The 26,951-nt window shown below is 38.5% G+C and overlaps 1 protein-coding gene across 2 annotated transcripts in view; it reads left to right on the forward strand.

Annotated features, from left to right (window-relative positions):
• Nucleotides 1-3,392: 3,392 nt before the first annotated feature.
• The window catches only part of lgr4 (leucine-rich repeat containing G protein-coupled receptor 4), a 36,432-nt gene continuing 12,873 nt past the window's right edge, over nucleotides 3,393-26,951 (forward strand). The window contains exons 1-4 of one of the 2 annotated variants that reach the window (XM_037749837.1): nucleotides 3,393-4,337; nucleotides 17,871-17,942; nucleotides 25,611-25,682; nucleotides 26,611-26,682. In XM_037749837.1, the coding sequence (XP_037605765.1) occupies nucleotides 4,135-4,337; nucleotides 17,871-17,942; nucleotides 25,611-25,682; nucleotides 26,611-26,682 (419 nt within the window). In that variant the 5' untranslated portion in view covers nucleotides 3,393-4,134. The remainder of the gene's footprint in view (nucleotides 4,338-17,870; nucleotides 17,943-25,610; nucleotides 25,683-26,610; nucleotides 26,683-26,951) is intronic. The other variant, XM_037749836.1, reaches the window with a different exon arrangement.

The raw sequence follows: 26,951 nt of genomic DNA on the forward strand, positions 1-26,951 counted from the left end.
AGGACTTTTAATTGTAAAAGACTATTTTTTGCACTGTAGGCCTATTGCTACTTTTACTTAAGCTAGTAGGCTAAAATATCTAAATACTTCTTCCACCATTGGCATTTTCACAGTGTGGTATTGATACTTTCACTTAAGTAAAGGATCTGATACTTCTTCCACCACTGTACTTATTTACATTCTCTAACGAAAAAGTAGTATACTTCAAGTTTATTTCACTAAGTAAACTGAAGTAAAGTTCAAGTGTATTTCCCAAGTATACTTTATGTTCTAAGTATACTAATATCAACTAGAAGTATACTTGTAAGTGTACTACTTCAATACTTCTTGGGACTAAATTGGCCCATTTTCTGTTTAAAAACGTATACTTTTAAGTGTACTTTAAGTGTAAGAATAGTAACCTTTGAGAACACAACTAGTTTACATCTAAGTTGTATTTTGTACTGCAACTATATATAAAGTGAGCTATACTACACGTGAACTTATAGGTATACTGTTAGTTTACGAATTATATATGTGTAGCCCACATTTTAGTTTATGAAAGTACACCTTAAAGTATACTCTTAGTAAACTACCAGTTTAATACTCTTTCAAAAAGTAAGCCAAGTATACTGAGACTTTCCTGTATACTTGTCAGTATAAGTATACTTAGACTGTCCTGTATACTTGTCAGTATAAGTATACTTAGACTGTCCTGTATACTTGCCAGTATAAGCATACTTAGACTGTCCTGTATACTTGCCAGTATAAGCCACGTATACTTAGACCGTCCTGTATACTTGTCAGTATAAGCAAAGTATACTTTGACCGTCCTGTATACTTGTCAGTATAAGCCAAGTATACTTAGAACATCCTGTATACTTGTCAATATAAGCCAAGTATACTTAGACCATCCTGTATACTTGTCAGTACAAACCAAGTACACTTAGACCGTCTTGTATACTTGTCAGTATAATCCAAGTATACTTAGACTGTCCTGTATACTTGTCAGTATGAGCCAAGTATACTTAGACCATCCTGTATACTTGTCAGTATAAGCCAAGTATACTTAGACCATCCTGTATACTTGTCAGTATAAGCGAAGATACTTAGACTGTCATGTATACTTGCCAGTATAAGTATACTTAGACTGTTCTGTATACTTGTCAGTATAAGCCAAGTATACTTAGACTGTCCTGTATACTTGTCGGTATAAGTATACTTAGACCGTCCTGTATACTTGTCAGTACAAGTATACTTAGACTGTCCCGTATACTTGTCAGTATAAGTATACCTAGACTGTCCTGTATACTTGTCAGTATAAGTATACTTAGACTGTCCTGTATACTTGTCAGCATAAGTATAAGTAGGCCTATATCTCGGATAAGTACATCAAAAGTAAACTGAAAGCATACTTATTTTAAGTTTAAAAGAGTATACTAATAGCACACTTGGATAAACTTATTTTAGGTAAGGGGTTCCACCACTGCTTTTGTTTTGAAACATGTATTTGTTTATTTAGTTTGCACAATTTAAGACTACACAACATAAGAAAAAAAAATATATATATATACAGTGCAGGAAGAGGCAAAAAACCCACTGGGCTTATCTGAAGCCTCCACCCAGAGACAAGATTGATATAAAGACATAATATGAATACATAATAGTGATAACAAACAATTAGAACAATATATATATAATAACAACAATAACAAAACAGTAAATATATCAAAAAAGACAAGTGTGTGTGTTGTGTGGAAGTGTATGGTTAGTGTTTGTGAGGACGATATTGATTTAAATATCTATAAAGACTCTTGGGCAATCAAACAACATTTTAAGTTGGAAAAAAACAAAAAAAAAACATAGAAACAGAAACATGGACAACATGGGGAAAAGCAATTACACGACAGCAATTAAATGACCCTTTAAGCAACTTTTGAAACATTTGACTTTTGAAGCATGTTTTGAGACATGTTAAGTAAGTTGGTTAACAAGAAATGCATTGGACCATTGGACCTCCATACTTGTGTTTTTCAAGACTGTCCTGTATACTTGTCAGTATAAATATACTTAGACTGTCCTGTATACTTGTCAGTATAAATATACTTAGACTATCCTGTATACTTGTCAGTATAGGCATACTTAGACTGTCCTGTATACTTGTCAGTATAAATATGCTTAGACTGTCCTGTATACTTGTCAGTATAAATATACTGAGACTGTCCTGTATACCTGTCAGTATAAGTATACTTAGACTGTCCTGTATACTTGTCAGTATAAGTGTACTTAGACTGTCCTGTATACTTGTCAGTATAAGTATACTTAGACTGTCCAGTATACTTAGACGGTCCTGTATACTTGTCAATATATGCCAAGTATACTTAGACTGTCCTGTATACCTGTTAGTATAGCTATACTTAGACTGTCCTGTATACTTGTCAGTATAAGTATACTTAGACTGTCCTGTATACTTAGACTGTCCTGTATACTTGTCAGTATAATAGCATACTTAGACTGTCCTGTATACTTGTCAGTATAAGCCAAGTATACTTAGACTGTCCTGTATACTTGTCAGTATAAGCCAAGCATACTTAGACTGCCCTGTATACTTGTCAGTATAAGCCAAGCATACTTAGACTGTTCTGTATACTTGTCATTATAAATATGCTTAGACTGTCCTGTATATACTTGTCAGTATAAGTATACTTAGACTGTCCTGTATACTTGTCATTATAAATATACTTAGACTGTACTGTATATACTTGTCAGTATAAGTATACTTAGACTGTCCTGTATACTCGTCAGTATAAGCCAAGTATACTTAGACCATCATGTATAGGCTACTTGTCAGTATAAGCCAAGTACACTTAGACTGTCCTGTATACTTGTCATTATAAATATACTTAGACTGTCCAGTATATACTTGTCAGTATAAGTATACTTAGACTGTCCTGTATACTTGTCAGTATAAGCCAAGTATACTTAGACCATCATGTATATGCTACTTGTCAGTATAAGCCAAGCATACTTAGACTGTCCTGTATACTTGTCAGTATAAGCCAAGTATACTTAGACCATCACGTATAGGCTACTTGTCAGTATAAGCCAAGCATACTTAGACTGTCCTGTATACTTGTCAGTATAGGTATACTTACACTGTTCTGTATACTTGTCAGTATAAGCCAAGTAGACTTAAGTGTAATTTTGATAAGTAGGCCTATTTCTTGGATAAGTACATACAAAATAAACTGAAAGTATACTTATTTTAAGTTCAAAAGAGTATACTAATAGCACACTTAGATAAACTTATTTTTGGTAAGGGGTTCCACCACTGCTTTTGTTTTGAAACATGTTAAATAAGTTGGTTAACAAAGAAATGCGTTGATGCATTAGCCACACTAGACCTCCATACTTTATGTTATTATGTTGTGTGTCTGTGTGTGTGTGTGTGCAGCGGTGGACAGACTGTGTCGTTGTGGTGCAGGCAGCAGGTCTGGTGTATGGTTGCAGCTCTACAGGCCCAGTGCTGCTGCAGGTTGTCCGGTAGGGTGCCTGCCTGCAGAGCTACCAGCATGCTGTTGATGTCAGGAGGAGCAGAGAGGAGGGGAACGTGAGGAATGGCTGAACACACTGTCGGTGTGCTCTCTCTCTCTCTCTCCTTGTCCTGTACGGAAACTAAACCCTGATAGTCCGGTGTGTCTAACTGAACGGATCAGCCTAGTTACTTAGCGACGCATTTAGCAGGCGGTGTTTCTTGCTTATTTTATTTAATGGGACAACGAAAACGCAAAAAAAAAACGCAAGGTAGGCTACCGCTCCTGTCGCCAGCCCTGCTACTTTATTTTCATGGACTAATACGACACACGGAGAGGAGTTAGAGGTTGAGAAATGTTTCACGGAGAGGTACAACACTCGTCTTCTTCGAGGGTAACGTCTGGCTGTTGACGCTAGCTTCAACCGTCGTTAACGGTTACGTTTTATCGGTTGAAAAAGCGACGGTTAGGCGACGGTTAGTTGACGGTTAGTTCTTCATCTCTTCATGCCTACCAACCGTCCAACCACATGAGAGAAGAAGTCGACGTTAATCTTCATTAAACCACTAAAACCTTATTTTTTATCGCTTCCTTCCACCTGAAACCCGACGAGGAGGAGAAGATGCGTGTGGATTTGTTTTGGATGTGTTTGTTGTGGTGTTTCCTTCGTCCCGGTGCCGCCGGTCAAGGGCAGCAGCAGCAGCAGCAGCAGCAGACGGCCGTGTGTTCGTCCTCATGCAGCTGTGATGAAGATGGAGGTGCAGACTGCTCCGGGAGGGCTCTGACCACCGTCCCCACCGGGCTCCGGGCTTTCACCTACTACCTGTGAGTACTACACGGTCAAATACAACCTGTAAACATGGCTATAAGTGCCTCACTGTAGAGGCCTGAGGATGGGATGTTGTTGTGTTTACATAACAAGTGAATAATGGCCATTCAACACCACCATGGGGGTGAACTTTCTACACATGGCTCACCAGAGGGAAAAAGAAGTCCTGATGAAGATGTTAAGAAGAGTCTTTCCAGTCATTAAGAGTTAAAGGTCCCATATTGTAAAAAGAGATTTTCATGTCTTTTATATTATAAAGCAGGTTTAACTGCTTTATAAATACGGTTAAACTATCAAAACGCTCAGTATACCGAGAAATACACACAGCCCGTATTCAGAAACTCTGCTTTTGAAACAAGCCGTCAGGATTTCTGTCCATTCGTGATGTCACGAATATACAATAATTAGACTATTACACGGTTTTAAACGTAAACATTCTAAATGTGTCCCAGTTTATTTCCTGGTGCAGTGTATGCAAATAACATCAGCCGACAGGAAGTAAACATGGACCCAAACTATTGCCTAGCAACGCAATTCCGTTGCAATTCCGTTGATATGCACTAAAACGGAGCGTTTCAGACAGAGCGTGAATACAGGTATTTTCAGGCAGACAGTATGAGGAAAATAATGTTGTTTTTTTTAACATTACAGCATGTAAACATGTTCTAGTAGAAACACAAATTACAAGTATGAACCTGAAAATGAGCATAATATGGGACCTTTAAGTTAAACCAACTTGTCACCAACTTTCAATAGCAGCCAAACAAGTTAAACATATCAAACATATCTGCAACCAGGGTCTAAAATTCATTTTTTTCCGGGCTCCGGGCTTTCACCTGTGAGTACTACACAGTGAAGTACAGCCTGTAAACATGGCCATAAGTGCCTTACTGTTAGAGGGCCTGAGGATGGGATGTTGTTGTGTTTACATAACAAGTGAATAATGGGCATTCAACACCACCATTGGGGTAAACTTTCTACAAATGTCCTGATGAAGACGTTAAGAAGAGTCTTAAGGTTTTCTAGTCATTAAGACTAGAAAGGAGCCGAGAGAAGGAACTCTTGCAGCTGCAATATGTCTCACTAATCCATCATGTTTCAAAACAAAAGCAGTGGTGGAACCTCTTACCAAAGTGTGCTATTAGTATACTCTTTTAAACTTAAAATAAGTATGCTTTCGGTTTACTTTTTATGTACTTATCCGAGATATAGGCCCACTTATCAAAATTACACTGAAGTCTACTTGGCTTATATTGACAAGTATACAGGACAGTCTAAGTATACTTGGTTTATACTGACAAGTATACAGGACCATCTAAGTATGCTTGGTTTATACTGACAAGTATACAGGACAGTCTAAGTATGCGTATACTGACAAGTATACAGGACAATTTAAACCAACTTGTCACCAACTTTCAATAGCAGCCAAAAAGTTAAATCCTTCCCTGAAACAACATTAAATCAGCTCACAGTTTTATACTCATGTTGAAGCCTAATAGGACATATAATTTAAGGTTGCAACTAATGATTCTACAATATATCAGTTATTAAATCAATAATTTTAAAGTTGAAACAATCAGTAGATTAATCAATCAAACATATCTGCAACCAGGGTCAAAAATTAAGTTTTTTCCTCAAGTGCCACTGTGGCAGGTCATTGAACATTTCTACTAGCCACACAATTGTTTTGTCTGCCTCTTCTGAAGTCTATGTAGAACGCTTTAAAATTGTAAACACTAGGGCTGTGTGTTGGCAAGAATCTGGCGATAACATATGTATCATGATACAAGGGTTACGATTGAATATATTGCGGTACTGTAAGCAAGACAATATATATCGCGATTTTTAAAAAAACTAATTTTAGGAAAACTGTCATAGTATAAAAAATACACCGCCATATGCATAAAATCTGAGCAAAAAAAAGTTGACTTTTTTATGCAATCAGAATTGTAGAATCTGCATTTGCATTTATCACAGACGGCGCATATCTTTGCAAATAAAATAAAGTATTGACTGAGTTAATCTTTGCATGTAAACTATTAATTAGAATTCAATACAGAGTTTTTGAGAATTAATACAGTATCACTAAACATAATATTGCAATATTCTATATTTTCGTCCACCCCTAGTAAACACTGAGTCAGTGGTAACAGACAGTGGAAATATGGATCATGTAACCTTAATCCCTGACTATTCTTAATTTAGGAATTGCTTTTTAAAAATAATATTTCTTAATATAAGGAAAACCTATCTGCCATCGTGGCAGTTGGCCTGCAATTTTTTACCTGCCACAGCCAACATTTACCCTGTATTTGGCCAGTGGCAGGTGCTTATTTCATTCCCTGTCTGCAACTATTCTAATAATCAATTAATCATTTCAAGTAATTTTTCAAGCAAACAGTTTCTGGTTCAAGCTTCTCAAACATGCACATTTGATTCTTTTCTGTGTCATACTGTATGTGATAGTAAACTGAATATTTGTTTTTTTTTTGGTTTTATTGCTTGGATCAATTTGGACTCTTGGAAATCATAATAGACATGTCTCACTACTTTTTGATGATTTTTAGATTGAACAATCAAGTGAGACAATAATCGTCAGGTTAATCGATAATGAGAATAATTGCTAGTTGCTGCTATTAGTCCATTAAGTGTCAAAAATAGTAAAAAGAAAATGTCAACCAAAAGTTTCCAGAGCCAAAGTGCTTGTTTTCTCCAACCAAAATAAAGAAAAATTCAGTTCACAATTACATAAAACATTTGAGTGTCTGGAACCTGCGTATGTTGAACATTACTGCTTGATTAAAGATAGGGATGCACCAATCAGACTTTCACAAATTTGTCAAAACTTAAAAAGGAATTAAAATTCCAGTATATAATGTATATAATATATAAACAGCACTGAATTTAATAGATCGGCCCCATTGTCACAGATATCCGATCCAGCTATTTAAGTCAATATCGGCCAGATATCCGATTCTGTATCGGTGTATCCCTAATTAAAGACTAAATTATTAATCAGTTATTAGAATTGTTGCAGATTAATTTTCTGTTAATCGACAACTCGTTTCAGCTCTAGACATGTGGATGAGGTTTTTATTCCCACTTTATGATCGACATGATTCGAGTTAGCTCAGATTGTGACTCCAGCACTCCATACGTTCCTTCAAAGCTTTATTTTTCTGTACCTGTTGTCCAGCAGCAGGTTACATCTTCAGAGATATTTTTGTGATCTTAAAGATTATACTTTTTGTCAGGAATGATAAAGTTTTTGTCTGGGGCCAAACCAGCGCAAGCTGGCTGGTGCAGTCTGTGGAAATATTAGATTTAAACATTAGTTTGGCCCTTGACGAAAAACTATTTTTACGGAAAAACGAAAGATGTTTCTGGGATACCTCTTGAAGACGCAACCTGCTGCTAGACTACAGGTAAAACCTAGGGCCGTCGAAGTTAACGTGATAATAACGCATCAACGCAAAATCCCTTTAACGCCATTAATTTCTAGAGTAAAGATACTGGTATCATATGAAACTAAAAAACCTAAAGAATTCGTTGGTACCAACCATGTCATACTAGTCTGTCGCGAAGGAGGTTAAATAACGCTCCAAACTTGTGCTAAATTTTGGCAAGGAAAAACTGTCATGGCCATTTTCAAAGGGGTCCCTTGACCTCTGACCTCAAGATATGTGAATGAAAATAGGTTCTATGGGTACCCATAAGTCTCCCCTTTACAGACATGCCCACTTTATGATAATAACATGCAGTTTGGGGCAAGTCATAGTCAAGTCTGCACACTGACACACTGACAGCTGTTGTTGCCAGTTGGGCTTGAGTTTGCCATGTTATGATTTGAGCATATTTTTTTAAGCGAAATGTAGTACCTGTGAGGGTTTCTGGACAATATTTGTCATTGTTTTGTGTTGTTAATTGATTTCCAATGATAAATATATAAATACATTTTTACAATGTTACAGTTTGAACAGATAGAAAATGTGCGATTAATCATGATTAATCATGGACAATCATGCGATTAATTGCAATTAAATATTTTAATCGATTGACAGACCCAGCAAAAACATAAAACTTTGATTTCCCCCTCTAAGCTTTGGTTAGGAAATGCTATGTGACAGAACAACCAATTAATGTAGGTAGTGCTTAGGTCACGAATAGGGCCAGATTTGGTTGAGTAATGCTGGGTGGATTGTAGCCAGCAGTATGTTTAGTACAAAATAATTAGGAGTGCCATTATCACATTCTCACCACAAGTCTGAGTAAGAGTTTAACTACTGCCTCATGTAAGGGCACACATTTTTTAGTGGAGCCAATGTGCACCAGGTAGGTCAGATCATTATGGGGTGGTGCAAATACAGTTGATGATTGCCCCATGAAGAAACTCCTCAGTTTGTTTCACAACCTCTGGGTTAATCATGAACTAAAGTAACCACCCCGGCATTCAAAACAACACTTTATTGTGGCTTTTTATAATTACTGTGCTCCCTCAACAAATAGAAGAAGTTATGACTTTAAGTTTACATAGGCACTCGTCTATTGAAATGAAATTATTTGGTTCAGAAAATAAATTATATTTCACCATTGCCTTGCCTAAAAGTGTTAAGGTGTGTTCTTGTTTTGGGAAACCTCCAGGCTGTTTTGGCAGCTTTTAAAGAATGGTGGCCAAATCCAACCAATATATTGTGCCACTTGAAATCACCATTGTTAGGAAAGTGTTGGTTAAAGTAAACAGAGGAAGTGGATTCATATTGTATGCCAGACTCAAAGATAGCTATGTCACACTAAGGCCTACTGCTTACAGCTGAAACTCTCAGCATACTTCTTCCTTATCATGGGCAGTCTGACATTTTGATCACACCATGAAACAATGTTTTCACAAAATGATATCATAGACCTGCCACTCAGCTGGCCTATTTTTTTGCCGAAATGGAAAACAATATGTTTTCAAGATTGTGCTATCTTCTTGTCTCTGCCCTGCCCATGAAATGCTTTTCTAAAGGTTTTAAACTGCCTCATATATTCGCTTCAACCTCTTAAAAGTATGTGAAAGGTTGTTTGTCCCTCTCTCTGTCCTGCTCTCATTTGTTCTCCTGGTCTCTTGAACTTAAGTTGTCCTCTCCCACTCCCTTCGTCTTTTGTATGTGGAGCACTGGGGTTAGGGATCATGATGGATTAGTGAGACATATTGCAGCTGCAAGGGCTCCTTCTCTCGGGGCTAATGCACCCACAATGGTCTGCTGATGTGGAAAGGGAAAAAAAAATCTCATATGGGTGTTTTGTCACTGCAACATTTGAACTGAACATGTACAAGTTTGTTTGCAGTTGTCATGTCTTTAGAAGCTGTTTGATGGCGTCGAGACATTAAGAAAAAAATCTAGTCCAGTCGGTGCCAACAACAGGAAGTAAGGTGTAAATTTAAAGACACACATATATAACATAAGATGGCAGAAACAGACAGATTTAAGGTAGTGTTTTGTAAGTGTAGCAATGCCTAAAGGTCAAGAAGTCCTCAATACAAGGACGATTTCTATTCTATTGTTGCCTCTCTACTCTTGATTTACACCTTTGTTTTAGAAAAAAAGTTATGGCAGTGGAAGACCACACGTTTTACAATAAATCATATGACGATGTTGGAGTGGACTCTTACCTACAGCCCACAGGGGCTTGAGTTTTGGCATCTGTAATGGAAACAGCCCTGTCACAGAAAAGCAGATGAGAGTAAAGAGGAGGCCCCTCAGCCAGTTACAAAGCAAACACTCCTTTTCAAGGTATGTACCTGCCACTGTGCCTCTGCACAGGTTTTTGGTACAGCGTCTGCATTAACTTGTGTGCATTTTAAGGGAGCAAGAGGGGGTTATTACAGCTTACACCTCCGGTGTGTTAGGTCCTTTCATAGCGGGAACTAGGTTGAGACTTAGGGAAGAAGGAGGGGTGGCGTCAGGGGTCTTGCACTCTGCTGGTGGAGCTTGCCGGCTTCACCATTGGTGCCCTCAATCCATTTTTAACTGAATGATACTTTTGTTCTTGGTCAGCAGAGGTGAAAGGAGCCAGTCAGTGGTTCCCGCTCCCAAACAGGATGACTTGTGGATGGGAGAATATTATTAACGCTCTCTTCCCCCTCTCTGAGTCCCCAACCCTGTCCTCCACTTATACACCTATTCCCATCCACAGTTTCTAACTGCTAATGGTTGCTGGTTTTCTGAATCTTGTGCCAGTATTCAAAAATACAAATATTACCCCAAGCTGAGTTGGGTATAAATATAAGGTTTTAGGTTTTCAACTATGTTTAATGTTGTAATATTAGCAAGCAAAATCTTTGAACATGGTAGTTTACTTTTAAGAATGAGTGATTGCTTCAAAGTACAGACTGTGATGTCTTGTGGGACTCCAAAGACATCTTTATAATCTCATTATTACTTGACTCTTTGGCAATATTGTCCCTGTTATATCCCTGGTATTCATGCTAAAGAAGCATATTGAATTGAATTGACAGACAAATGGGAGAGGATGTAGAGTTTTGAAAATGATGGCCAGATGCTTGGAGGTTTGTTTGAAACATGGCAAATATTCTTTATATTCAATGTTTATCATGTGGAGAGCATATTGAGGACTTGTGACCATAATTCTTAATTCTCTTCTGAATTTATTCAGCTGCACTAGGAAGAACTTTAGTGTAATCTAGACTGGAGGAGAAGGGAGAGCTGCTAATTTTGCATCCCACCATAAATCCATAAAATAACATTGAACTCAATTTCCCATTTTTTCTGTTATTAATGTGGTCTAATAAAGGTAGGTTAGCTTTTAAATGTCTACATATTTACCATGTGTTATATTAACTGTATATGCTTCACACACTATATTTGATAATGCCGATTAGACTTTGGTAAAGCTATGCAGAGTAATGCTTGTCATAGCATTGTTCCTGTATTTTCAGTGTTACACTGACAGGTCTGGGAGTGTGCTGCAGCATTAGTTTAATTGTAGGTTTCGCACAACATCCATGATTGTATGTTTTGAAGAAAATAATGATGCCTTGCACCATTGGCGCCTAATGTGATGCATTATTTGTGTGGGGTGATGCAGTCACTCATGTCTTGTGGGTAGTCGAAACAAGTCTAGTTGTCAATCCTTGCCTGATTACAAAAAAAGGGTGTGTTATGCCAGATTTTCAAGGCACACAGTTTCTCATAAACTTTGCTTCAAATAAAAGGGAGTTTGGTGAATTCTTGATCTTTGCAATTCAGTTTACTTTCCAAAAATGTTAGAATTGTTCAATCGGGGGCGACAGGGGAAAGCTCTATCTTGTCTGGAAATTAGGTTTCACTTGTTAAAGAAAGAAATAAAGTTAAAATAAAAAACATAAATCGTAAAAACACTAAATCATTGCTAGTACTATTAAAAAGTTTGTATAGAAATGTAACTTAAATTAGATTCTGTATTTGGCTCTTCAGTGTAGTTGCAGCTGCCTTCCTTAATGTCCATTAAGGTTACTTTCAGCACTAAATGATTGATATAATTCAGTGAGGAATCCTACTGTGTGTGTTTAGAAGCCTTTTTGGTACATTTCAGAAAACAGGGAAATAATTAGAGGCCCAATTTCAGTCTTGTCAAAGATTATAACCATATTATTGAAAATGTTATCTGAAGCTGTTCCCTTATTAGTACAATACAAATACAATATTCAAATATTTGACCACTCCAACAGAATTTTTTACAACTAACACTTAGTCACCTTTGGCTGTGCAGTGGAAGCAGCTGTCAGTGTACACTGGATCCATTCACCTGTGGTATTGCTGCACTCTGAGGCATCTGACAGAGCTCACAGCCCAGTACACATTGATGCTCTTATATTCCTAATTGAAAAATATTGACTTGATGTTATAAAGACATTTCAGGTTGCGGGTATACATGTGAAGCGAAAGCTGTTATACAGGCCAGTGCATATTGGTTCAAACAACTCAGAAACACAGCTGTAATGTGTGCAATGTAGACAGATGATAAAAAAACCTTTCCATGTTAATTTTAAATGCTTCAGGAATTGAACATTTCTTTACCTGAATGTCGACCTACTCTGTGTTTGCACATCTCTAAATCTTAATTTCTGACTGTAAGACATGGATTAAAAAACTTTTGGGCTGCAAATCATTATTTTCATTATTGATTAATCTTTCGGTTAATTTCTTGATTAATTGTTTCATCTTTAAAGCATCAGGAAATAGTGAAAAACATATATCCCAGTTTTCCAGAGTGTAAAGTGGCGTCTTCAAATGTTTTGTCTGACCAACAGTTTACAATTTTATAAAAACAGAAGGTAATTCTCACATTGGAGAAGCTGCAAACAAGGATTTTTGACTTTTTATCCCCCTCAAAAATCACTCAAATGATTAATAGAGTATCACAATAGTACCTGATTAATTATCTTTGTATTGACTAATTAATCGACTAATCGTTACAGCTCTAAAAACTTTTAAAACTACATCTATTTGTTCCAAAACCTACACATTCCTTTTTTTAAATTGATGAAAGTGGCCCTCACAGGGGCATAGCATCATGAAAGGCAGAGTTTAAAAAAGAGTGTTTGCAGAGCTGCTCTTCACATCTCACCAGATCAAATCACTTGAACCATCTGACTGACTGAGCGATCAACAGACCGCCTGAGTGACCTTACTGTCCTTATATCCATTACTAACAAACTGTGACAGAAATGTGAATGAGAACATGGGACAGATTGTCTATAAGTGCCATTGAATATCTCAACAAGAGGAGGGGGTTTCTGGGGTCCATTAAGATCATATAACAGGACACGTGAAAACATTGTTCTGGTAAATAGTTTAACCTCCATCAGTGTTCTGCAGATAACCACAGCAACAGGTCTCCTGCTCTACATTACCCGTTAAGTTTAGGGAAACGGATCTAGCCATGTGTTTAACTGACTAATGGAAGTGTTATTGCATGTGTTATATTATAAAACTCATAACGCATGCATTTCACATTAAATAAGGTTTGTTATGAGTCATCATAATTAATTATAATGTAAACAGTAGTTTACAGTATTATCAATATGATTGTAATACTGATGTCATGTACTAAAGTTGCTCCATCTTGTATGAAATATTGTGCGTTAGACGGCGACGGCGTGGTTCTTGCTTAAAAGTGTGTGGTTACTGTATGGCATGCCATGTCTTTATAACAGCTTCACAACATTGTCGTCTTCATGTAAATTTAATATGTTTTCTAGTGCTATGTAGTATCTAACTATTGGAAAGTTTTATACAATTCTGAGCACTATAAGAAGATGCAGGTCAGTCACTTCCACAGACTGAGAAAAGGCATGCATTGTATGTTTCACTTTCCCTTTCACAGGAGTTGGTAATCTAAATCAGCAGTTTATTCTAAAATTACAATTAAACAAATCATATTTGCATCAGCAATATAGTCGCCAAGTTTGAAGTCGATAGGATAAGCGGTTGTCAAGAAAATTGACTTACGGACGGACAGACAGACATTTTAGTTAGATAAATGTAGTAGGCTATTTTACTCGGGTCGGTAGAAAATAATCTTCAATACAAATCTAAAATGAAAAATGATTGATTGCATACGTTTTCTTGAACATCTTTACAATATGGTGTGGGATAGTGTTAGATGGATGGATACAATAGATGTGTCTGGTTTCCACTCGGCATTATACTTTGCCATATGGCTGCAAAGGATTTTAGTTTAATCAGACCATGGGATCTTTGTTCAATGCATGTGCCTTTTTTTTTTTTTTTTGGAGTGCATTTATTTTGTCCTTCCTGCCACGCAGGCTTGATTTGTGAAGTGCTGCACTGATTGTTGTCCGTCTGGTGAAACCTCCTGCAGGAGCCAGTGAACTCTCTCGTTATGTCACTACAGTTTCTTGCTTCTTGGCTAACACCTCAATCTACATCCTTTCCTTGTTTGTTTGGTTTGGTCAGGTGACAAGATTTAATAAGAGCCTATTGTGTTCTTGCTTTCCAACGAGCACTTTTTGTCAGATGATTAAAGCCGCACAACAGTTACACCCAGTAATTATTAGATGTAAATAATTAGTGACAACCTGGTTCTTTGTAAGAGCTTGTGTGGTTATTTAGTGCCTTGTAATTCTGTACTTGGTAAACAAACTATAACCAGACCAGAATTTACAAACAGCAGGTGCAACTAGCTGCAGATCTGTGCTTCATTTATGCGTTTAAATGCTGTGGACAGTTGATATAGGCCTGTGGAAGGTAATGTTCTATATTAAAATTTTGTCCACTAAACTGGCCACAGGTCAGGTCTATCAGGTTGCATGTGCATCTTGTGAATGTTTCAGGAAATATTTTTAGTTTATTGTCTGCAGATCTGTTAATTTTGGGTTTGTAGGAAGTGCCAGAGATGTAACCGAGATTAACATACTGTACATGCATTACGGCAGGTCGGAAACGCAACAGTTCAGATGCGATACATGTGTAGACCAATGCTCAAAAGCATTAATATGCTTAGTTGGTCTTAACGACAGATATATGAGACCCAGTGTATGTACTGTTCATCTAATTCATTCTGAGCACTTTCATTATAAATTGGTAGTCTAATTAAAACGCATAATGTCAGTATACATGCTTTTTAATAATCATTCAGCGTCATTGGCCCCAGGGAATATGATTGATAGATGTGTCTCCTTGGTTTTCATTGTGAATTTAAAAGCAACATTTCAATTACTCACAATATACACAGTGTTTTAACACTTGTGTGTTTGCTAGTGCTTAAAATAGTTTGATATGTAGTATTTCTGTTAACCCTTGTCATTCCAAACTCTCTTTTTTAGAGGGATAGGGGTGGGGGACAGGGGATGTTCAGGGGTAGATACAAGGTCAACAGTATACGTCACATAGAAGCGGTGTACATCCTCTGAAAGCTGGGAACCTGAAGATTAATTTGAGATGCAGCTCAGCACTGTGTCAAGTTGTTCTAGTCATTAATAAGAAATAAAGAATTAATTCATAAATTATAATAAATTATGAAAGTGTATCAGGGCTTAGAACATGAGGATATGAGTTTGTGAGGGCCATTCCCATACTCTATTACGTCTCATAAGTTGTTGCAGCAATTTTGTGGTTGATTAGCATTTGTTACACAGATTTGGTGCTAAATTTAACCATTTTTACCACTCGAGAATTGATAAAAATTATCAATAATCTGTTATCATGCTGTGATTTAGTATCCAAAACATTTGACTTTTGGAGATCTCTGCAAGAATTTCATTTTTCGGCATTTGGATGGCGAGCACTTCGGTTCTGGAAACTGCTCAGAAACCCCCTTATTGTTATTTTACCTAGGATAGCCATCCATGTTCTGAATGCTCTAGGTCTCTAGTTTGTGGTTGTAAAGTTTCATGAGGCTGTGATTATCCTAGAGGTCACAGCAGGTCAATTTATACAGTGAGGTCAAGTTTCAAGAAATGGTCTCACTATATGAAGTAGCTACTATGGGGACTAACATCATCAAACATAAATACAATCTGGCTCATTGTATCCACAAGTCTCTGCTTTCTAGTCATACCCAATTTATGTAATTCAAGACTGTTTAGGGACCCCAGTATGCAGAAATATTCAAATACACCATTTTAGTATAGGTGAAAATAACACATTTGTACTGCACATACTGACATAGTTGATACCAGTGGATTCCTTAGGTTTTCTAGTTTCACATGATATCAGTATCTTCCCACTACTACAACCTCCGAAAAAACAGAATAACAGCCAGGCCCGCCAGGACTGACTAACGAGGACTGACAACTAGAAATTGTACTTTGTTGTGACTTTTAGAATATGTTCATGCTTCACCTTAGCAGCCGTATTTTCCTTGTCTTACAGCATGTCTGCTACCTTTCTGAGATCCTTTCCGTGCTTCCTCTCTGCTAAAATGAAGCCTACCAGCACATGGGATAGACATTTACTGATACCTGTTTGTAGAAGCGTTTAGGCTTGTCACCATTTATCACAGCTGCATTTTTAGTGTCCCCTTCAATCTATCTTAGCAGGGACAGGCCAGGACCTTGATGAGTAAAGCAGCCAGACACAGAGGGAGGGAGGAAGTGTGATGGAGGAGTCATGCAGGCCTCCCGTACTCCCCAGCCGTGCATGTGGTTCAGACCAGTCAACAGCCTGTGGAAGATTTAGTCAAACGGTTTAAAATGTGGTTAGGGATGTATCCATCTGACCACCAGTGGTGGCAGATCTGCAGCAGTGGTTGCAGAACACCACCAGAGATGTTGTCTGGGTAGGAAAGAACGACAAGGAGTGGGTGGATGTTGATGGAAGTTTGGTTGTAGCTGCACAGTCTGTGTGGTAATTGGATAACCAGGTAAGTGGAGATGGGACGCAGGTCGCAGGGATGATGAGGGTTCTGTCAGAGCCCGCCTTTTAAGGCTTCTGTGTATGTGTGTGTGTGTCGTTGGGACTGCAGAGGAAGGGCAATATGATCCTTGTAGGATTCAGGGGCCCACACACAAGGTCCTGGAGAGATCTGGCAGTGAAATTCAAGATGGCCTGTTGGAGAGTGAAAGGGGGGCAGGGGGTTGCTTCATTTGTGAATCCCGGATGTTTTTTCAGTCTTGATAATGTGCCGTCTCTTTACGTATGGCGTCAAAGGGGGGTTTCTTTGAGCATGTTAGTGAATTCCTAATCAAGATAGGGATCCAGAGCTGAGTTTGCTCTCACTGTATAGATCTCCTCAGTAGACTAAAACAGCCTTTTGTCCTCTCTTTTACTGTGACAGTCCCTTACTTTAACACATTCCCAGTTACATATACGTATGTGCTTTCTTTTTTAATTATCATTATAAAGATTAAACACATATACTCATATTAGCTTTGTGGGGAAGCAAATCAAGTCCTGTGTGCATATTTTTCATGCTGCTACATGCCTATCTTTACTTGAAAGTTGGTTGGAAAAATGAAGATCCCCGGGGCTAAAGAGAAGGGCTTTTTCAAGGCTTTTTTTTTGGTTGAGGCTGCACTCATGCAGGCACAGTTAAAAGACTTAAAACTGCCATAAGGGATGGGTGACACAAGTACCCTATTGGTTGTATGTGGTTTACAATGACAGCATGTTAATATCTTGTATGCTATTGTTAAGTTGATAAAATAAGGCCTCTGACACAGATGATCTGTTATTAAAATCAGCGAAAATCTAATTTAAGTAAGTGAAACTTAAATTTATACAACACTTCAAAACCAGGGTTAAAAAGGGCATCACAGCTACAAAAGGCAATGCAATGAAATTTATTTAAATTGCAAAATGGTTGCTTACAAATGGTTAAAGAATTAAGAACAAAATCAGATCAAGGAAGCATCAGTAAAATATCTTTTTGAGAACATAGTGAAAGTGTATAAAGGTGATTGGAAACAGCTTGAAAACGATAAACTTACTATACTTTTAAAAAATTTAAATATAAAAAAACTGCGAACTGCGATTTAAAAGTATTTACTGTGTTTTTAACTGATATTTTTGTTTCCACAGTGACCTGAGCATGAACAACATCACGGAGCTTCCAGCATTTGTATTCAAGAACTTCCCCTATCTAGAAGAACTGTGAGTACATGCCCCGTTTTTCCTCTTGCTAATGATGTATTTACTCTGTACAATGTTGACATAAGGGCTTATGATATGCACCTGGGTATTTGAGTTTGTGCTGCAGAACACACACAGTATCAGTATAGGTGCACAACATGCCCTTCTTCTCAGCTGCAGAAGATAAGCGCAGCATTACGTGAGGTTACGAATCACTCAACCATTCATGAGTTGAACAAGGGCGGTTATAAAAGGTGCGGTGAAGCTCAATTAAAAAGGTGAGGTGAGACAACATGTATTGAGGCTACGATCATGTGACATCCTGTGTGGATTTTTGCTTTTGGGATTATCAGGGTGGCAACAGCACATCTGTGCTCTGGGGCTTTTGTTGAGTGGCGTACATCTAATCTTAGTGGGTGTTTGTTATTTCTTTGCTCTTTAAACACTCCGCTGTCTGGCTCGGTGCTGCTGAGAGTCAGAGATAAAATCTGTCTACCTGATATCAGGTAACATGCAGCCCTGTGAAAGCAAAATGACCAGTGAGTGAACAGACTCCAGCGGTTCCAGCTCCACTTGGCCTTTGTAGGCGTGTTTTTTTTCAGCTCTCGTGCATCTTTCAGCCGGCCGACTCTTCACCCTCTTCTTTTCCATACACCACTCCAATCTGCTTTGTCGAAAGGCAATTTAGTTTTCATCGTATTGTGTGGAGGAATGCAAGGCAGGAAGGAAGAGGGCAAAACAATGGTTTCCATGGCAACAAGGCTGAGAAAAAAAAACTCACCCGGTCTCGCTACGACTTCTTTATCATCCTAGGTCATCATAATGGATGGACTGTTGTCAAGGTGTCATTGATTGACATATACCCTTAGTTCATGTGTGTGTTTGTTTAACCTTCCTTTGGGAGCAAATCTGCAGGCTTGTCTCAGTGAACTTTGGTGGATGACTTTCTCGCTCCGGGGCTGCACCAGTGTCAGTGAACCAGAGCATGGGCCCTGAGGGCAAAGACAGGGAGAGAAAGAGTTGACAGAGAAAGAGATCAGGGAGAGAAAAGAGAGCGGGACCTCCTCATACAGGACAGGAGCGGAGACGAGGGAGGAATATTCCCTCCTTCGTAGTCACGCAATCTCCTCCGCTCTCTTTCTTTCTTGCCAAAGGCACCACAAAGCTCAGCAGACGTGATGACAGGTAGTCTCTGTCTCCTTTGCAGTTTGTTTATAGTGTTGAAATAACCTGTGACCGATAGGCTCTCTATATGTCTTCAGTGAGTTGTGGTAATGACATCTGGGTCAGTCTGTTGTCGATATGTTACATTTGGTTGACAGAGTGATTTAAAGTGTATTTGTTGTTTTAATATTTTTTTAATATTGTTTTTTTATTTAAGTTCATTGCAACTGTGTATTTTTCTTGTTTTGTGAAACACATGGTATTGCATCCATTTGTATGAGATATGTGCTATAAATAAAGAATGATTTTCTTTCTTGCTATCTTTAATTGGTATGAATCTGATTGAATGATATACCATAAAATCTATATCAGTGTAATTTATTCTTTACTTTGATAATAATTATGTAACAATAACTATATTTATATACAGCATAAAAACTGCTTTTTAAACTGAAAAAATATGAACTGCTTTTTTTGCTTAAAATTAGCTTGTATGTGTCCGCTTGGATTCGAAAGTTTGGCCCTTGCAGCCCCTCTCTAACTGTGACGTAATAGGCAAGACTCTGAGGTCTATTTCATACGTTGACCCATCGTACATGAAAGAGATTTATTCCTTCTTAATGGCAGTAAACACAACACATGTGCCGGCCGATTACTGTGCTGTATTCAGAGCTTAACAAGATGTTAAGGGCTGAGACGCACAATAATGTTTAAAATGATGAACAGCAGGGCTACAGCTACGTACCATAAACGGCGTATATAAAGATGGACGACATGACAACAACTCAAAAGTGAAGCCAAAACATCTCGATTGCCTCCTGGTGGCTGGCTGCAGTAGAGGTCATATATCCTGCCCCGGATATGGGCCAAAATAGTGAGTGATACTGTCTTGCTAACAAGCTGCGGCAGTGCTCAGCTCATGTTTGGCTCGGATGTGTGTGTGGGCGGGACCTCGATACCACGGCTCCAGCCCCCCGATCACTCCTGCGCAAACTCTGGCTCCAAATGACGTCAAAATCTGAAGTTGGCAGCTCCCGTATCTGGGATATTTTGGCTTTACTTCTGTACAGTGGGAGGAAGTGGAGATGTGACGTCCATCTTTATATACAGTCTATGCTACTGACACTCCCCCACAGTAACACACACTGTAGAGCCTCCTGAAGTAGAGCCTCTCGCTCAGCTTCAACACAGGTACCTTCACAGTAACTCTCTCAAAGCTTCCTAAATGTGCTTCTACTGACCGTCAAAGCTCTACTAGACTCCCTGTCTTTCCAGCGAAGAAACAGAGAGGTATTGTCTTAGAAATTTAAACACGTTGACATTGCAGTTGGAAATAAAACACAGTTGCTGATTTAATCCAAAATTAACCCGGAATACAGACAAAAATTAATTTAAACTTCAGATTGAAAAAAACGTTTTCTTAACCGCATAATTTTTAGCTTGCGCCATGGTCAGCTTGCACCACCACAGTTACCTTGGTGATTGGATGTTTCTTGCTTAAATGCACCTTGGGAGTCGTAGTTAACTTCTACCCCCAATTTCTCTTTTTTTATATACACTGACTTGTACCTCTTAAATCAAAGAACTAAATACTTTAACATCTAACACAGTTGTTAATCTTTTGTACTGATGATTCAACCAGGAAAGTGTCATGCAGATCCAAGCCATAGAAGTGCTCCAACTGTGAGTCACATTGACTGTGGGAAAATGAACGCGGCTCTTACTTCTAGAACCAGAGGCGCCTGAAATAGCTCCTCTCACTTCACATGATTATTGGAAATTGCGATATGAACACCTCCATTGCCAACATGAACATAGGAAATTAAGTCACAGGCTTATTATCACAGCTACCTATACCAACAATGGTACAAGAAGGTGTGTACTACATGTGGGAGCATGTCATGGGGGAGGGGTGCTTGTTGGATTTTTTTTTCTTGTTGGAGTAGTTTCCCAAATAGAAAGTTAGATTGTATAGTTTCAGCAAAATTTGAAGCCCATGAGCTTTTTCCACTTGTTGGTGGTAAATCATGTTTGTATCCTTTACTGTCAGAGTGCACTGCAGGGCTCTTTGTGAATTTGCTTTTGACAAAAGTAGACCTTTGGGAGTGGTGTTGCACAAGGAGAGGATTTAGCCTTTCCTCAACGAGATTTAGCACATTCTTATTTCCTCGTTGAAGCCTGGGGGGACATGTACTGAATTTGCTGAAAGATGCAAGGGGAGGAGAAGCTCTTTATGTTCTAAAACCTGAAGGGTATCTGAATGATTTGTGAAGCCATGTTTGTATGTGGTGGTTAGCGGCTCGTGACTGTGATTGCAGGTTCTGGGTTGTGTGAGTTCTTAAGGAATTATGTCATATTGACATTAGCCACATTGGGTCACTGTATGTTGGAAATCAACAAGAATGACTCAACAGCTAGCTACAGACAAGATTTGTGTCATTTTTAATTGGTAGGTGTCCATCTGCGTGTGACAACTTGTGCTGTAGTCATGACTATAACTGCAGATTATGGTCTAGAAAATCGTATCTCTTATTTAAGCCGTCACTTAACAAATTGTGGCTCATTGATTGGTTGATTTGGTGTATTGCGAATTGTGGAATTGAGCTTGGGATGTAATTCATTAGGTTTGTCTCAAAGCCAAGTCAACCTTTTTATAAAGCTAGTGAGCATTCACATCCTACTATGACAGCTTTGGTCGACCACAACAAAGCAAGCAGTAATTAGGGCCTGTGAATGCTTCAGAGCAGTTGGTCTGCTACTGGTGGAGGCTCTTGTATAAGACATATCGTTTTTCACATATCACTTTCAACTTCTTTGAAATTAATGTTCAAATTTGAATTAAAAATCTAAATAATCAACTAAATTGTTGGTTGTCAGCCATTTCTTCTTTTTGTTTTCCAGTCCCTTACTGACATGCTCTCCTGTCAAGCTCATGCAAGCTTTCAATTTACAAACACAGAAAGATTTTATTCAACTACATCTTTTTTTGTGCTTGAAATCCTATCTGACACCATATTTCTTGGCTGCTTGACAGTTGACTGTCTCTTTCATTTCTATGGCAGATGGAGACTATATTAGATATTTTTGCCTCTTTAGCCAAGTTTCCGTAAAAATGTTACACAAATTTTAACCAAATTTCCTGAAAATCTGCATCCACTACTGTAATGTGAATATTAGGAGGTGGTTCATTGAAAAACACCTGGTGGTGCTGATTCTCCAGTCGAGTTTCATTAAACCATTGCAGAAGAAGAGGGCACAACAAAGTGATGGAATTAAAAGAGTGCCAGTCAAACCTTGATTGGTGAAAAACAATATAGAATACATGATGGAAATACGGCCTTTATGTTTGTTTCATGTATTCATTCGAAGGTTACTGTCTCCTGATCGCTCCACGCCGATCTGATATTTTTGTTTGCTTTCTTGCTTTTGTTTGATGCTCAGTGTTTGCGTTCATGTTTTTTTATGTACAAATTGAAAATGCACATATAAAACTGTCAGAACAGCTGAGCAGCTGTGGGGCTGAATAACGCTAGCAAATACACTGTCAACAGACAGTTTCAAACTCATTAGCCCGGCAGCTACATTAAGGCTCCAAACAACCCGACACTCTCTTAAAGTAACAGGCTCCCTCTACAATACAACAGCAGCTTATACAAGTTACAGTAAGAGTTAAGTTAAGTAACAAAAAGCTTGATGATTTGTTAAACAACTCTATTAAAAATAGATCTAAATAATGGCAGCATTTCTTTTATCTTGAATCATCTTTTTCTGTTTAATTACTTCCACATCCCTGATGCACCCCTGCCATGAGTAGGTAGCAGTAGGGTTGCAAAGGGGCTGTAAATTTACAGAATTTTTCCAAAAATTCAGCTTGTGAATGTGAATCCCAATGTGTGTGCTCCACTGGCTAGCAAATCGCCGCCACTCTGCGCTGCGCTCATACGGCGGTTACAGCTGATAACGCCGCCCCGACTAGGGCTGCACGATTTTGAAAAAATATCTAATTGCGATTATTTTTGACTGATATTGCAATTGCAATATGATTTGCGATATTAGATGGTACGATGATTTTTCATTCATAACTTAATCATTATTTCCATTTTCATTGAAAAACATTAAAATGATTAAGGTGTAATTTTTTGGGGGGGACAACAAAGATGTTTTCTTAAGTCTGTAGAATATGTTGTGGAGGCCAGGACATCTTAGCAGCATGACAATATTTGATTTAAAATGTCATTTTTACATTTCTTTCACTTTTTAACAAATATTTAGATGCCCTCCTCATCCTGCGATTTGAAAATTGCAGTAAGCCATATTGCAATTTCAATAAAATTGATAAATTGTGCAGCCCTATCCCCGACCCACGGTGTCGCCAAAGCGTAACGCCCACCCTCCGGTTCCCCTCCAGGTTAACACTGTTAGCTCTGTCAGCACTGTTGCCGTTGTTTGCACTGTTCGTGCTTTTAGCACATCACTGTCTGAGCCAAAGGACTACATGCTTTCAGGGAAGTTTTGATTATATTAGTGGAGTAAATATACGTAATATTAACACTGAATGATATTACAGTTAACCAGCAGAAAGTAGCCTAAAGCAAAGTGATAGAGAAGATGAGGCATCAGAGTCTGACATCGAGGAATTCTATGGAGAGGATATAGCGTGAAAGGAAAATTATTTTTTGGAGCGAAGTGGGGTTTTTTTTGGAGGGGGATCATAGCAATTTTTGTTATTGTTGTTGTTCAGTGAAAGTTAAATACAATATTGAATGAGTCAACTAATTTTTAAGGGTTTACAATTATGTCTGCTTATGATATGGCAAAAGGTTTGTTTCTATCTGCATATGACATGGTAAACACTGCCTGAGCAAATAACCCCTATATTTCTATTATATTCCTGTTAATTCACATACATTTCTGTCAATTGCAATGGAAAGTTCCCACCTTTGAATATTATTCTTGGAATTTTGCAACCCTACTTTTGACAATTTTTCATTTTACCGTAAATAATGTTGAAGTGTAGAGGTAGGGGAATAGGATGTTATATAAGGGCTCCTGTAGCCAGCACCAGTCAATCAAAATATACCTTTATCAGGTTCAATTCTGATCTTGGATGCTGCACTCAACATCTGCAGTCTAATGACAGCAGCATAAGTTATTGTAAAACTTATTTGGCAAAAAACACTCATCTACACAAATGTATGTTTTGTGCTGCACTATGAGACTTAAAATGTAATTGATTGGCTAGTCACACATCTGCAGTCTAATGACTGCCAACAGAATGACAGCAGCGTAAGTTATTGTAAAACTTATTTGGCAAAAAAACACTCATCTACACAAATGTATGTTTTGTGCTGCACTATGAGACTTAAAATGTAATTGACTGGCTATTCACACTCCGTAAAGAGCGACTTGTTGAGAACATTTTTATAAGCATACCATGTCTATTAGACTGCTACCTATTTGTTTGTGATGCAAATCATTAATTACATTTGTTGCAATAAGGTCACGTTTGTTGGAATTTACAGTCTTGTATTTCCGTTGTTACCTACTGCAGATTTGTGAAAACTTTTGTGAAATCTATGAAAGGAAAACCTTTAGTTGGGGGGCCAAACATTTTTGTGGGAAGCTATTTGCCCATATACCACATTCATACAGTATACTTATAGAACAGGTAGTTCACTAATTTTTTCAGTGACAAAACTATTCATACTTGTTCATAGTTCTGCTACAGAAATGCAGTAGACTAGCTCTCTGATTCAGTGAAATTTATGGCAAACAAACAGAAGAGCAGTTTTGAGTCTACATGAAGGGTACGTGGTCTTCTGACACAGTCAGCCTTGATTCTCAGGCTCGCACCCAGCAGCTCTTGTTGCAGGGAATTCAGCCTCGTCTGACTCACGTTGCAGAGTGATAAATCTGTTGCTAATCTCTCAGGCCAGATAGTATACTTGGGTTGTGTGTCCCAGTTAGCCGGTCCCATGCTTATTTACACCCCTATTTCCTATACACTTCCTGTTCCCAACAGGAAAGGGAGGTGTCCCCTTAGTCTCAAGTAATTCATGCAGGGACTGAAGAAGCTGCCCCATGATAAATGTTACAAGGCAAGACTGTTACAAAGGCTACACTGCTGGTATCAGCCTCGGAGGGGTGAATCAGTTTTTCACTCTCTCTATAGGGAGCACTGAGTAGTAATGGTTGGGAGGCTCAATAGGGATCTAAACAGGGGATATCCAGGAACAGCTCTAATCTCTTGTGGGTGACGGACGAAGTGACAACAGGCCATGGCACAGACACATGTCTTTGACACCCCAGGCCCCATGTTCAGCTTCAGCTGGAACATAATCTACTGAGGCACTGGATGTGGAGAAGTTCTTTAAAAACTATTTTATTGCTTTATTTAGAAATTAAATATACTGTGTGTGTTTTGTAGCAGTCATTGTTTTATTTTTATGCCGAAATGTCTCCTGTAACTTTTGAAACATTTGATAAATTTCCAAAATATAAGTGTGACTCTTGCTCTCACCACAGACGACTTGCGGGGAATGACCTGTCATTCATCCACCCTGAAGCCCTGTCTGGACTTCATCAGCTCAAAGTCCTGTAAGCACGCACCCTTCCTGTCACCACCACCACCACCACCGTCAACACACACACACAAACACACACACACACACACACACACACACACACGCACACACACACACACACACACACACACACACACACACACACACACACACACACACACACACACACTTGTGGCTGTGACGGTGTGAAGTTTTCCACACACTGGGGGAGAGAGTCAATATTTCAGTTTGTGGTGCTGTCAGTTATTGCCACCCTAAACATAGTCATACAATTTACATCCACTTGGAATAGACTAAATGTCTCTTTCCATCCCTGCCCCAACAGTATATGTGGTTGTGAAAACACCTAACGGAGCATTGCATACAAGCTCTGTGTAAAAATTAGTTCTGCATAATTTACATCAGGCAGCACACCCTAGTGTGCTTGCACAGACTCGAACACATTGAGCCACACACAAAGCGCTGCCCTGTTGATTCTGCAACGGGCCAAAAGTTCAAAGTCCTGTTGATCTACAGGTGAGGTCTTGGTTACATGACTGAAAACACAAACACATGGAGGTATTGTACGTACTTATCATATCCAGTGATTTATTCACATTGTTACTTGTAACCACACAAGTGAAAACAAACAAGTATTTTGACTCCATGCAGCTCAAACATACCCCATTCACATCGGATTTGGGTCAGTTTTTACAGTGAAGACTCAATCTGTTCATTCATCAGCTTGGCAACAGTATCAGGAATCAGGAAAACTCTATGAAGCCAGTGTCCCTTAGTGTGGAGCCACATAAACAACAACAACACACAGAGGAGGCCTTCAGAAAGCTCCCTTACATAGTTAACAATGAATGTATTTGTGGATACATATTGCTTTAAATTAATGTCACAGGAAAAATGTTATGAGTTGAGTTAAAATCATCATTTTGCCATTTAACTTTCAGGATGCTCCAGAATAATCAACTGAAGACTGTACCCAGTGCAGCCCTGAAGAACCTTCAATCTCTCCAGTCTCTGTAAGTCATCACACACACACACACACACACACACACACACACACACAAGCACACATGCATGTGTAGGATATTGTCTACTCAAAGAATCTTTGAGTTTCAAGTTGACCTTTCCGTCCTGCATTTACTGTATTAGGGAAACACTCACTGCTATTGCTGCAGTGATTGTAATAATGCTTTGTCAGTGTCATCATTGTTGGATTAATGTAGTTTCAATAAGTTGTAAACTGCCAGGCATGGCCTAACAGGGCAGAAGAATTAGCGTCGCTTTG

This window comes from Sebastes umbrosus, chromosome 2 (assembly GCF_015220745.1).
Source record: "Sebastes umbrosus isolate fSebUmb1 chromosome 2, fSebUmb1.pri, whole genome shotgun sequence".
Taxonomy (NCBI): domain Eukaryota; kingdom Metazoa; phylum Chordata; class Actinopteri; order Perciformes; family Sebastidae; genus Sebastes; species Sebastes umbrosus.